General features: G+C 36.8%; 1 protein-coding gene across 2 annotated transcripts in view; it reads left to right on the forward strand.

Annotated features, from left to right (window-relative positions):
* Actr2 (actin related protein 2) overlaps positions 1 to 13,096 on the forward strand; it is a 43,413-nt gene that overhangs the window by 19,240 nt on the left and 11,077 nt on the right. For both annotated transcript variants that reach the window (XM_033764401.1, XM_010609730.3), the window contains 3 exons: positions 4,732 to 4,868; positions 6,192 to 6,341; positions 9,703 to 9,848. In XM_033764401.1, the coding sequence (XP_033620292.1) occupies positions 4,732 to 4,868; positions 6,192 to 6,341; positions 9,703 to 9,848 (433 nt within the window). The remainder of the gene's footprint in view (positions 1 to 4,731; positions 4,869 to 6,191; positions 6,342 to 9,702; positions 9,849 to 13,096) is intronic.

Raw genomic sequence — 13,096 nt, forward strand, 5'->3', positions numbered from 1 at the left:
GGTACCAAATAAATAAATAAATAAAATATAGGCTATTCCTTCTTTTAAGCTATTTAATTTTTATTCAGTAGAGAATAAACAAGGAATTTATGTTCAGAATTGGCTTTAGCTTAAAAAAGATCCAAAAAAGGTTAGCATAAAATCTGCTTGTTAAGTAGATAATAGATTAAATACAAGGGAGAAGATAGACATTTGGGAGTGCATTCCTCGTTTTTTGAGGGGAGTTTAAGGAAAGGATCTACTGTACTGTGTTCTCTTGGTGCTGCCTTTAGCAGCGGCCTCCTTGTCTGCTGCAAATAAGATGTTGGCCATGATGGGGAAGAGTTGTTTGGGTTTTTTTTTTTTTTTGGCACCAGGGATCGAACTCAGGACCTTGAGCTTGTGGTGCAGGTGGCAGAAATACTGAGCTAAATCCCCGGCCCAAGTTGTTTGTATTTTAAGTCTACTAAGTTAAACAGGATCTTACTGAGATTTTTTTTTTTGATACTGGATATTGAACTCAGGAACCTTGCACTTGTGAGGTAGGCAGCAGAACCATTGTGCTAAATCCCTAGCCCCAGAAACATAATTTGATTCAGCATGTCAGAGGACCTTTCTGAAGGAGGTAATGCCTAAGCTTTTGTCATTGGCTGGTTCTTTTTTAACTTTAAGAACTTAATTTTATGATGAGCTGATTCTATGTATAGATTAGTATAAAAATCTTTTTTTTTGAGACAGTCTTGCTGTATAGTCCAAACTGTCCTTGAACTCACTGTATAGCACAGGCTGGCCTCAAACTCAGCAGTGATCCTCCCACCTCAGCCTCCTGAGTACTGGAATTACAGGCATGTGCCACCACATTTGTCTGGGAATTAAAAACATTTATTCATTCACTAAGTGTAATATGGAGCTTATATTCTCTTTTGTACAGAGGATGTAACAGTAAGAAATCTCTGCGGCCTTAAAAGTGATCATAATCCAGCTGGGCAGGATAGTATACATGTAATTTCAGCTACTTTTGGGAGGCTTAGGCAGGAGGATCATGAGTTTGAGACAGGCTTGGGCTGCATGTCTCTAAAAAGCAAAGAAAAGCAAAGAATAAAAAGGGCTGGGAATATAGCTCAGTGGTAGACCACTTGCTTAGTATGTAAGGTCCCTAGGCTCAACCCATAGTCCTGCAAAAAATGAAAAGAAAAAAATGATTATCGTCCAGCTGTAATTTTTCTTTTGAAGGAAGAAGCAAAACTCAGTTATTTTACAAGGTGAGAAGGAGTGCTTATACTTTTTGCATCTAGGTAAGTTTATCTCTGGTTTTGTGTTTTTTGGTTTTTTTTTGGTACCAGAGATCGAACTTGGGACCTTGAGCTTGCAAAGCAGGCAGCAGAACCCACTGAGATAAGTTCCCGGCCCCTATCTCATTTTTTTAAACTTTGAGATTTTTTTTTTTCTCCATACTGGGAATTGAAACCCGGAAGTACTGAGCTACATCCGCAGTCCTTAATTGTTATCAGACAGGGTCTCAGTAAGTTGTCCAAGCTGGTCATGAACTTGTGGTCCTCCTTCCTTAGCCTCCCAAGTAGCTGGCCACCATGCCTGGTTTCAGAATTTATTTTATACATGATATTTAGGAAGAACACATTAAAAATTTTGAGTCTGAGTTGGAAACATGTAATGAGAGTTCCTGCTCAAAGGGCTTAACGATGAGACGATCTATTGAAAAGAATTTTTAAATTGTGTCTTACTAAAACTGACAGTAACAGATTTTCCTAGCAATTAGCAATATTTATGAATTTATTCTGTCTAATAAGATATCCTTTCTTAATTGCTTATAGGTAACTGTCTTTGTTTAATTGTTGAGTCCTTAATTTTTAGAAATAATAGTCTAATTATGTTAATAAAATCAGCTCTAAGCCACGGTAAATCTCCTTCCAGACATGATGGCTAGTGCTGGCAATTAAAAAAAAAAAGACATTGAGGGCTGGGGATTTAGCTCAGCGGTTCGGTGGCCTGATCCCCGATACCAAAAAAAAAAAAAAAAAAAAAAAAGACATTGAAAGCTGTAAAAGGTAGAATAAAAGAATTAACAGTGATTTAGGAACACATGTTTAGCTGTCTGTAACATATGGAATTGAAGAAGGAATAAGTGAAATTGGGAAAACTGAGCTGGAGGTGAGAGTGCTTAGAGAAATTAGAAATGAAGCTCAGTGGTTCTGCCACGTGCCTTGCAAGTGCAAGATCCTGAGTTTGATCCCTGATCCCAAAAAAAACAAAAAAAAAAAAATGGGAGGGGAAATCCAATGACAAAGAGTGGCCCTGAAAGTGAATCAGATGTGTTCAGGGAAAGGCCAGTAGATGGCCTAATAGGAGAGGTGTTTGGAAAACAAAATGTAAAGCCTTATTTTAAGTTGGTGAGTCTGAATTAATTGTGATATAGATTCCTTATTTTTATTGCAGTGGAAAGGAAAAACATATCAATTAAAATGGATATCTGAATGAATTTAAAGACATTAGGTACTACAGTATGTACATTTTTATTAATAGAAAAAGGAAATGGCATATTTAGGGATGAGAGAATAATGAAATAATAGTTCAGTTATAGATGATGCATATTCTAGTTAAATTTTTTCTATTAAAAATGTAAGTTTAAAAAAAATGAAAAATCTAAGTTTAGGGATAGGCATTTGGCTCAGTGAAACCGCCACCTGCCTTGCAAGTGCAAGGGCCCAAGTTCAATCCCCGGTACCATTAAAAATTTTAACTTTGGAAAAGTTTGTTTTTTCCTTGAATTAACCCTGATGCAAAAAGTGGAACACTGACTTTTTTTAATTATTATTGAGTTTATTGGTACATTTAAGGCATACAGTACAATTACGTTCATTATTGGGATCTTGTACCTTTACATGACAGGTCTTGGTTCTCATTTTTTTCCCCTTGTCCATGCCCTCCCTTCACCCCCTCCTCCCCTCCCCATTTATAAACACTTTATTTCCATTTTTTCATTTTCTCATATTTTTTTATTTTCCCTTATTATTCTTTCCCCTACCCTTCCCATTTTACCTATACCTTTAGCCCTTTTCTTCCTATTTCACATGGTCATTTATATCATTAGGATCTTATGTACTATTACAGTTTTTCACACCAGAGAAACTATTCAGTATTTACACATGTGTGACTTATTTATTTCACTTAGGAGTATATCCTCAATATGTATCCATTTTCCTATGAATGAATCTAATTTCTCATTCTTTATGGCTGAGTAGTATTCCATCTTATAGAAAAACCGCATCTTTATCCAGTTTCCAACTGATGGGCAAATGGGCTGTTTCCAAGTTTTAGCTATTACAAACTGTGCCGCTATAAACATAGGTGTGTATATATCTCTGTGGTATGATTCTTTTAATTCTTTTGGAAAGATACCCAGCAGAGGGATGGCTGGGTCAAATGGAACCTCTAGTCCCAGCTCTTTGAGGTATCTCCATATTGATTTCCATAGTGTTTGCACCAGTCTGCACTCCCACCAACAATGGAGAAGGATTCCTTTCTCCCCACAACCCCGCCAACATTTATTATTGCTTGACTTCTTGATAGCAGCGGAACATTGACTTTTTGCAGGCATTTCTGCATTTTTAGTAGCATACACAGGAAACAAGGCAGCTTCTTTGCTGTTCTTTTGTTGTAGAGTTTGTGTAGGGTTTTGTTTTATTTGGGGTTTTGTCTGTGTGTGTGTGTGTGTGTGTGTGTGTGTGTGTGTGTGTGTGTGAGAGAGAGAGAGAGAGAGAGAGAGAGAGAGAGAGAGAGAGAGTGTGTGTGTGTGTGTGGAGGGGTTTTGTTTTGGGTACTGAGGATTGAACCTTGCTCTGGCAACGCAGGTATAGTGCCACTGAGCTAAATCCCTGGCTATTTATTTATTTATTTGAGACATGGTCTCACAAGCAGTTCAGGTTGGCCTTAAACTCACAGCAGTCCTGCTTCAGTTCTGCTTCCTGATTGCTGAGATCACAGATGTGTGCCATCACTCCAGGTTTTTCTGCTTTAGGGTGAATAGTTGAAGTCATACTTGGGCCAGACACGATTAACTCTTCTCTAATTTTTTTATTTCTAGTATCAGTAGACATTTTTTCTAAAACAGCACAGAGTTTTAATACCCTATGTGACAGAAATGAATAACTAGAGGGCTGGGGATTTAGCTCAGTGTCATTGTGCCTGCCTTGCAAGCACAAGGTCCTGAGTTCAATCCCTGGTACCAAATTAAAAAAAAAAAAAAAAATCAAGAAGTAGATAATTTCAGCAGATTTAACTTGTAACTGTGTAAAACTTTTCAGTTTTTGTAAAAGTGATACATGGAATTTTAGAAAACCTCACTTTAAGTCAGGCTGTGATCAAAATTAAATTGGAAAGAAGAAAAAAATATTGTACTGGTTTTCAGCCCTAGGTCTTTTCATCTCCTAGGAAGCAACGTAGGAAAAGCAACTCAACCTAAAAGTCTCACAGGTGACACTTAAGAGAACTGTAATGTCTGTGTATTATACTTCAATATTTGTGCATTAGAAATGAATTGCAAAATAAGTAAATAATAAGAAAGTAGGGCATCAGGAATGTAGGTCAGTGGTGCAACACCTGCCTGGCAAGCACAAGGCCTTGAATTTGATCCCTAGTGCCAAAAAAAAAAAAAAAATTTCTAGGTTTGCTCTTACAGTAGATTGGAAATTTACCAGCTTTAGATTTTCTGATTTGGCTTTGGTTCTCGTGTAGGTTTATTGACTGGTGTAGTGGTGGACTCTGGAGATGGCGTAACTCACATTTGCCCGGTGTATGAAGGCTTTTCTCTCCCTCATCTTACCAGGAGACTGGATATTGCTGGCAGGGACATCACCAGATATCTCATCAAGGTGAGTGAGAGGAAAATTGCAGGGAAACTGGCTTTTGTAGATTTCCACACACGATCTTTGGGATGCAAGTGAGTGTCCCTTATTTGCTGCTGTTGAGAAATGTGGGTTCAGATGGGTTGCATTAGGTCTTCACCTTCTCTTTAGGTTTCTTGGTCTTGTTTAGGGTGAGTCTGATCATGTAGGGAGATAAGTGAGAATTACAGTATAGTACTCCCATTCTAGACCAAAATTCTGTCTGAGGTAACCAACAGAGTTTCTGCGGAGAGCACAGACATTAGGGATTTCTTTCTTTTCTTTTTCCTTTCTAACAAAAGGCCCATTTTTGTTCATGATGATTATTATGCCATTTTTCTCTCAGCAGAGTTGGTTTTAAAATAACATTTTCTATCATTTAAGAAATAAAAGAGCTGGACATGATAGCATAAGCTTGTAGTTTCTGGATACCTCAAAAAGCTAAGGCAGGATAATCCCTATCTCTAGAGAATAGAAGGGCCAGGCATTTAGCTCAGTGGCACTGTGCCTGCCTCCCAAGCACAAGGTCCTGAATTTGATCCCTGGTACCTCCCCCCCAAAATGAGAATAGATAGAAAGGGAGGAAGAGAGAAAAAGAGGAAAGGGAGGAAGAGATAAAGAATAGAGACTGTTCCTTCAAGTATCCCAACAGTTCTTTAATTCGGTTGTTTAATAAATTCTTTTGCCTTTCCAATATGTGCCAGACACTGTGCAAAAAGCCAGAGATAGAACTTTGTAAGACCTGTGGGTATTTCATAATGCTTAGTACAGCATTGCAGGGCATGCTGACTCATGCCTATAATCTAGCACTCAGGAGGTAGAGGAAAGAGGATCATCAAGAGTTCGAGGCCCACCTGGACTACATAGTGAGATCAGGGCCAGCCTGAACTACAAAGTGAGATCCTGTCTCAAAAACAAACAAAACATGGCATTGATTGAGGGAGCAAATAGCAGGCTACAGATGTCTAGTACTAACACAATATTTGTTCGTTAGTATACTTTTCATTATTTATCAATGCCATCTGAACATTAGTATGCAAACAATACTCTTAAGAACTGGCTTTTTTCTTGTTTATTTGCTGCATTTATTGTTCATGAACTGTTAATCCTCTTAGGCTATAATACTGAAATACAAATCCTATTTTGGCAAGTAAAATCCCCACTTCTGAAATACTCAGCAGGATCTGAGGATACACTCACTACCTATTGTATTTGTTATGGATGGGACGTGTTTAATAAGCATTAATAGCTTTTGCAGAGTGGAACTCAGTCCAGTCTATTATGAACTTATCTACTATCTTTTTATACTAGCTGCTTTTGTTGCGAGGATACGCCTTCAACCATTCTGCTGATTTTGAAACAGTTCGAATGATTAAAGAGAAGCTGTGTTATGTGGGATACAATATTGAACAAGAACAGAAACTGGCCTTAGAAACCACAGTATTAGTTGAATCTTATACAGTAAGTATATCCAGTGCACATTATATATCTTTGGTTCAACACATTCACGACAGGGCTGTGATTTGTATGTCTCACTGCCAGGTGTCCTAAACTGCCTGTGATACATGCATAACTGTCCCATGAATGACTGTACCACTTTTACCCCTAGTGGTACAAGGTGCCTGATTAGACAGTCATGCATGTACCACTGGTGGTTTGAGCTGTTGGGGACATGGTAGACATGGACATTTAGGGGTTGGGAATGTATGTAGCTCAGCATCATCGTGACTGCCTGGCAGTCACAAGGTCCTGAGTTCGATCCCCAGTACCAAATAAAAGGACATCTGTTATTATTGTTGTCAGTTTAAGGTTTTCTTGGAATCACTGTTTTGTTTTTTTGGGTCTATGGGTTGAACCCAGGGCCTTGTGTATGCTAGGCAAACACTGTACTACTGAGCTAAATCTCTGGCCTCTGGAATCATTTTTTTTATTTCGGATTGTTATGTTTTATGTGTGACTTTTAAATATATTAAGATTATATTATTTAATTATTTTGAGAACTATATAAATTAAGGCAAGAATCATAAATTAATTACTTTTTGCCTTAAGATATAATTGGATATATTATTTTGAGATTCTAGAATCTGGGATAACATTTCTCTACTTATATTTTACAGAATGGTATTTCCCTGACATGTTAATAAGAGTTTCACTAAATTAAAGAGTTACAATTGTCAAATAAATTAGGAAGATGTTTAATTTCATTTGACTGCAGGACTTCTCAGGCCCTTTGATATGCTAAAATGTACTCAACTGTGAGATTACAGTAAGCTTTTTTCTTTTGTTTTGTTTTTTGGTACGGGGAATCAAACTCAGGACCTTGCACTTGGCCAGGCAGGCATGGTGATGCTGAGTTACATCCCTGGCCCCAGTAAACTTAGTACATCACAGAACTTTTCAGAAATGGACCTAGTGATTTAAGAAACATACTTTGGGAAGTAGTCCTGCCAGAGTATTGCTTTACTAATTCAGTAGGTGGTAGCCTTTCCTGACTTTTTTTTTTTTGGTACCAGGGATTAAACTCTGGTCCTTGTGTGGCGGAACCACTGAGCTAAATCCCTGGTGCCTGACTTAATATTTTCTTAATGAGATATTCAAAACAAATGTTAACTTGAAATTGTAACTGAAACTTGTTTAATTATTACTAAAATGGAAAGAATAATAGATAATAAAAGCAAGGTTTTGGGGTGTTCGTTTTGTTTTGTTGTTTGAGGCAGGGTCTTGCTCAAGGCTGTCCTTGAACTCATAGTGTAGCCCAGCATGGCTGTCCTTGAACTCACAGTACTCCTCCTGCCTCAGCCTCCTGAATCCTGGGATTACAGTATTCTTAAATCATATGATCCATGTTAATTTTACATATTCACAAATATGTGCAAAATAATAATTTAAATTTTTTTCTGTTTTTATTTATTTTTGGGTGGTGATAGGAATCCAAGTTTGCAGGCATGCTAGGGAAGTGTTCTACCATAGAACTATATCCTCAGCCCCAAATATGTAATCATTTTTCAGGTAATGGCGATTTCTTTAAAGTTATCAATGCAAATACACAATAAAACCTATTTTGTAGCTTGATGATTTCCCATTTTCCCTGGACTGTCCTCCCTAAAGCCTTCTTGACAGCTTCCCTCTAGCTTTCTAATTTTCCAATTTTCCTGCCTTACTTATTTGGAAAAAGAGCACAAGGCAGACAATGAGAGAACTAAAGGTGTAAAACATGTTATTTATTCTCTCCCAAGCAATACATAAATTTGTACAAATGTAAAATAGTGATGAGTGAGTGAAGATAAGGGTAGACAAATTATATATTTCTGTTTGTTTGTTTGTTTGCTTGGGGGCGAGGTTGATACCCAGGATCAAACTCATGGGTAGATAAATACGAGAAATGGTGAGAATTAAGAAACTCAGTACAGGGCCAGGGATTTAGCTCAGTGATTCTGCCGCCTGCATCACAAGCACAAGGACCTGAGTTCGATCCCTGGTACTCCCCAAAAAAAGAAACTCCGTACAATTTATGAAAAAGAAATTCTTGAAGTTTTGAAAAATGTGATTCCATATGTGTATCAGTAAACAATTTCAGCAAGTGTGGAGTCTTTCAAGGAACATGCTTTTGTGTACTTTGTCATACTGGAAATATAAAATTATAAATATTACAGAGTATTATATTTATAAATTAATGTGCTATTAGAAATGTTCATATAAAAACATCCATGTAGCTTACATAGAAATGTATCAAATGGGCTGGGAATGTAGCTCAGTGGCACTGTTCCTGTCTGGCAGGTGCAAAGTTCTGAATTCAATTCCTGGTGCCAGAAAAAAAAAAAAAAAAGAAAAGAAAACAGAAAGAAAAAAAGAAGGTGTATCAAATGCCAGCATATGTGAATGTGTTCATTACTTGTCAGTCTAGTGAATTCTGACAGGGAGTTTAAGAGTTGTTTCTACTTAATATTTCTCCTTTAAATAAACCACAATGTGATTGAAAGATTTTCTGGATGGGTCATATTGTGATGTTGAACCTGCTGTTTAAATCTTACTGACTTAAATTATAATTATGTTTATCGATTATTTAAAATGTATTAGGACCACATAAAATATAACAAAATGTCCTAATAAAAAATATTCTAGCTCTGGGCATGGTGTTGCATGTCTATAGTCTCATCTACAGGACAGGAAGTTTGCACGTTCAAGGCCCGCTGGGCTGCTTATTGAGTTTGGAGGCAGACCTGAGGTATATAACTGTGTCTTAGAACAGCATTTCTTAAAGTTTTTTGATCATAAATACCTTTTGAATTGAATTAGACAAGATCAGCACATATTAAATATTTTGATGGCAAAATAATAGCTTCATAGAACAATTTGGTGAAAAATTTTTTTTCACTTTTTATAAATGAAGCTCAGGAATTTATTTTAGAAAATTATTAAAAATGTTTATTGTATCTACACAGACACATCCATAAAATCACAAATATTTTGAAATTATAAAACAAGCAGCAGTAACACATACGAGTAATAATTAGAATCTAGTGGTTGGTCGGTGCTGCCTGTTGGTGCTGTGCTGCGTAGACACAGAATGTCTTGACATATGCAATGATGATTCCACTATAAACAGAATAGAACTCAATGGTAGTAAGTTATTTGAATACCTTTCTTAAAATTCCCGGTACTGGGAATTGAACTCAGGACACTGAGTTTGCCATGCAGCTGCATGATTTTTATTTTTATTTTTTATTTTTTTGCTGTAGAACAAACGTGCTAAAATGTTTCAAGAACACCGAGAATTTTAATGGTTTTTACTGACTAGTACATGATTATTCTTCATTTCTAGCTCCCAGATGGACGAATTATTAAAGTTGGGGGAGAGAGATTCGAAGCACCAGAAGCTTTATTTCAGCCTCACTTGATCAATGTCGAAGGAGTTGGTGTTGCGGAATTGCTTTTTAACACAATCCAGGCAGCTGATATTGATACTAGGTACATAAGAAAGGGTGGTTTCCAAGTTACTTATCAGAAAAAAATGGTGGTGCGTGCCTATAATCATGTGAAAGTAATTCATGTGAACAGGTTATCTGTTACTTCATTTGTGTTTTTGGATAAAGCAAAGTAAGTTTGGTTGTGTTTGTTTTGCAGTATCAGGCCTTTGCACTGAGCTATGTCCTTAGCTTGTTTGTGTGTGTGAGATAGCTTTTCATGGAGTTGCTGAGTGCTCAGGGTGTGCTCGCGCTTTCATCCTCTTGCCAAAGACGCCCAGCATGCTGGGTGCTCAGATAGTTGGTGCACCACCACACCTGACTACAAAGCAAGTCTTTGACAGGGTGTGACTGGACATTGAGTGACATGCATTACATTGGTATCAGAAGCCACTTCAACCTTACTTTGAAATAATTTCAAATTTAGAGAAAAGTGGAAAGGAGAATTTGGAAAACTCTTATATATCCTTTTTTCTGATTTCTCACCATTTTACTACTTTTAATAATCTCCATATTTACTATTATTTCCATTTTTTTTTCTGAACCATTTGAGAGTAGGTTGACTATATCAGTTTCCTTTCCTAGTTTGTGTTTCTGAGAAAGAAGACACTAACATAGTCAAAATGTAATTACTGAGTTTAGGAAATATATTATTGATACACTTTTACCTACTACCTGTTTCCATTTCATCCATTGTCCGTATAGTATCTTTTTTTTGTGACGTGGTCTTGCTGTGTAGTTCAGGCTGACTCACTGTGTAGCTGAGGTTGGTCTTGAACTTGTGGCAATCCTCCTGCCTCAGCCTTGCAAGTGCTTGGATTCCAGGTGTGCTCCACTATGCCCTGCTCTTCTAATGTCTTTCATAGTTTTTTTTCCATCCTGTGTAAGATCAAATCCCCTAGAGTTTGCATTGTATTTTTTGTTGTGTTTTGTTTTTGTTACTGGGGATTGAACTTGGGCCCTTGCGCTTGCAAGGCAGGCGCTGGAACCACTGAGCTAAATCCCCAGCCCTGCACATTGTATTTTGTCATGTCTCTTAGTCACCTTTTTTTTTTTTTTTTGGTGGTGATGGTACTGAGGATTTAACCCATGGCCTCGGCACTGAACTGTGTCCCCAACATCCCCAGATCTTTTTTTCTGATTGTTTTATTTTGAGGCAGGTTTTGCTAAGTCACTGAGTTGCCCAGGCTGAGCTTGAACTTGTGATTCTCTTGCCTCAGCCTCCAGAGTGCTGGACCTTTATATTTTTATTTTGGGGTAGAGTCTCACTAAGTTGCTTAGGCTTGATATCTTTTATTAGGTATATTTTTTTTTATCTTTCATGACACTGACATCTTTACAGTGTATAAGCCAAGTATTTTAAGGGTTTTAATTTGGGTTTGTTTTCTCATAATTAGATTCAGAGTATGCATTTTTGTTATGTATTATATCTGCTCTGGTTATCACAACCGGAGAAGATACCTGTTTCTTATTAGTGATGTTAGTTTTACACTGTTAATAAAGTTTACTGTTTTCTCTACCATACGGCTTTACTATTTTTCTTTTCCTAGTTAATAAGTAATTTGTGTAAAAATACATTCCTATCAATTGCCCACCCTTCATCATCCATTGATGATCCTTGCCTTGGTCCATTTTTATGTTATGATTGCAGAAAGTGATTGTCTGCCTTCATCAACTTTTATATATTTATTTATTGATATTCTAGCATAAGTAATTGTTTTCCTTCTCCATTTTTTACAACCAGCATGGACTCATGATTTTATTCTGTGAGTTATAGTTTATTACTGTTTCTGTTTATGTGATGCTAACATTTATCCTGATTTGGCCACTATTTCCTCCAGTGTAGTTTCCTGTGGTTCTTCAACAGGCCACCATCAGTTTACATGTTTTCTGAATATGTGGAACACTAACTGTATGGTCAAAACTATGTAAAAAATATACTGAGAAGTAGCCTCCCTGGTTCTCTTCTTCCTTATAGGTAAATGAGCTAATGGGTTTCTGGTTTGTTCTTTGTGTGTTTTTTATTTTCTCTTCTTACACACACAGGAGATTGCATACTGAAATTACTTTTACACTTGGCTTTTTTTCACTTACCAGTATGTATTCTTAAATAATCATAGCAATTGTCCTAATTTTTTTCTCAGTTGCATAGTTCTTCATTGTGAATGTATGGGTTAATTCAGTTACTCTTACTGTCAATTATTAAAGTAGATTCTTAGATGTGTGGTGACAAATAATACATTGCGCATACAAGTAGCTTTGTATTGTTGGCTGTGTATATTTTAGGAGAGAAGCTACTGGATCAGAGGGTAAATACATTTTTTGTTTGTTTTTGTTGTTGTTATCTTTTGAATTACTGGGGTTCAACCCAGGATATTCCTTAGTTGTCTAGTCTGAGTTATAACCTGTAATCCCCCTGCTTTGGCCTCTTAGAGTACTGGAATTATAGGTGTGTACCAAAAGAAAACTTCTTAGTTGACAAAAATTGTGAGTACTTGTAGTATACACATTTTGAAATATGTATATATATGTGCAATGAATAGATTGAGCTAATTACTTGATACAGTTTTTGCAGTGAGAACACTAAATCTCTCTCGGTGACTTTTGGTTACAAAGCATATTGTTAAATATAGTCACCGTGTTACATATTAGAACTCTTAAGCTTTTCTTCCTGTCTAACTGCAGTTTTGATCCTTTATCAACATCTCCCTGCTTTTATCCCAGCCCCTGGGAAACTGCCATTCTACTTTCTGCTTCTGTGAGTTCAACTTTTAGGTTCCTTGTATAAGAGATTGTGAAATATTTCTCTTTCTGTCCTGACTTTACATAATCATCCCTTGTTCCATCCGTCTTGTACAAATGGTAGAACTTTTTTATGCTTTGTTTTGCTTTTTTGAGACAGGGTGTCGCTCTGTAGCCCAGACTGGCTTCAAACTCAGTCCTACTCAGCCTCCCAAATGCTTGGATTACAGGCATGTGTGAACACACTCAGCCAGTTTGCTTCCTTTTTAAGGCTGAGTAGTAGTCCATTATGTACAGATACCACTTTCTTACAAGATGATTTCATAAGTTGGCTATTGCGAGTAATCCTTCAATGAATGTGGAAGTGGAGATGTCTTTCCAACATACATGCTGACTTCAAGTCCTTTGGGTATATATTTAGTAGTGGGCTGCTGAACTGTACTGTTATCCTAGTTTTAATTTTTTGATGCTTTCATACTGTTTTTCTTTTCTTTCTTTTTTTTTTTTTTT

Source organism: Fukomys damarensis, unplaced genomic scaffold (genome assembly GCF_012274545.1).
Source record: "Fukomys damarensis isolate Sample0158 unplaced genomic scaffold, DMR_v1.0_HiC HiC_scaffold_2, whole genome shotgun sequence".
Taxonomy (NCBI): domain Eukaryota; kingdom Metazoa; phylum Chordata; class Mammalia; order Rodentia; family Bathyergidae; genus Fukomys; species Fukomys damarensis.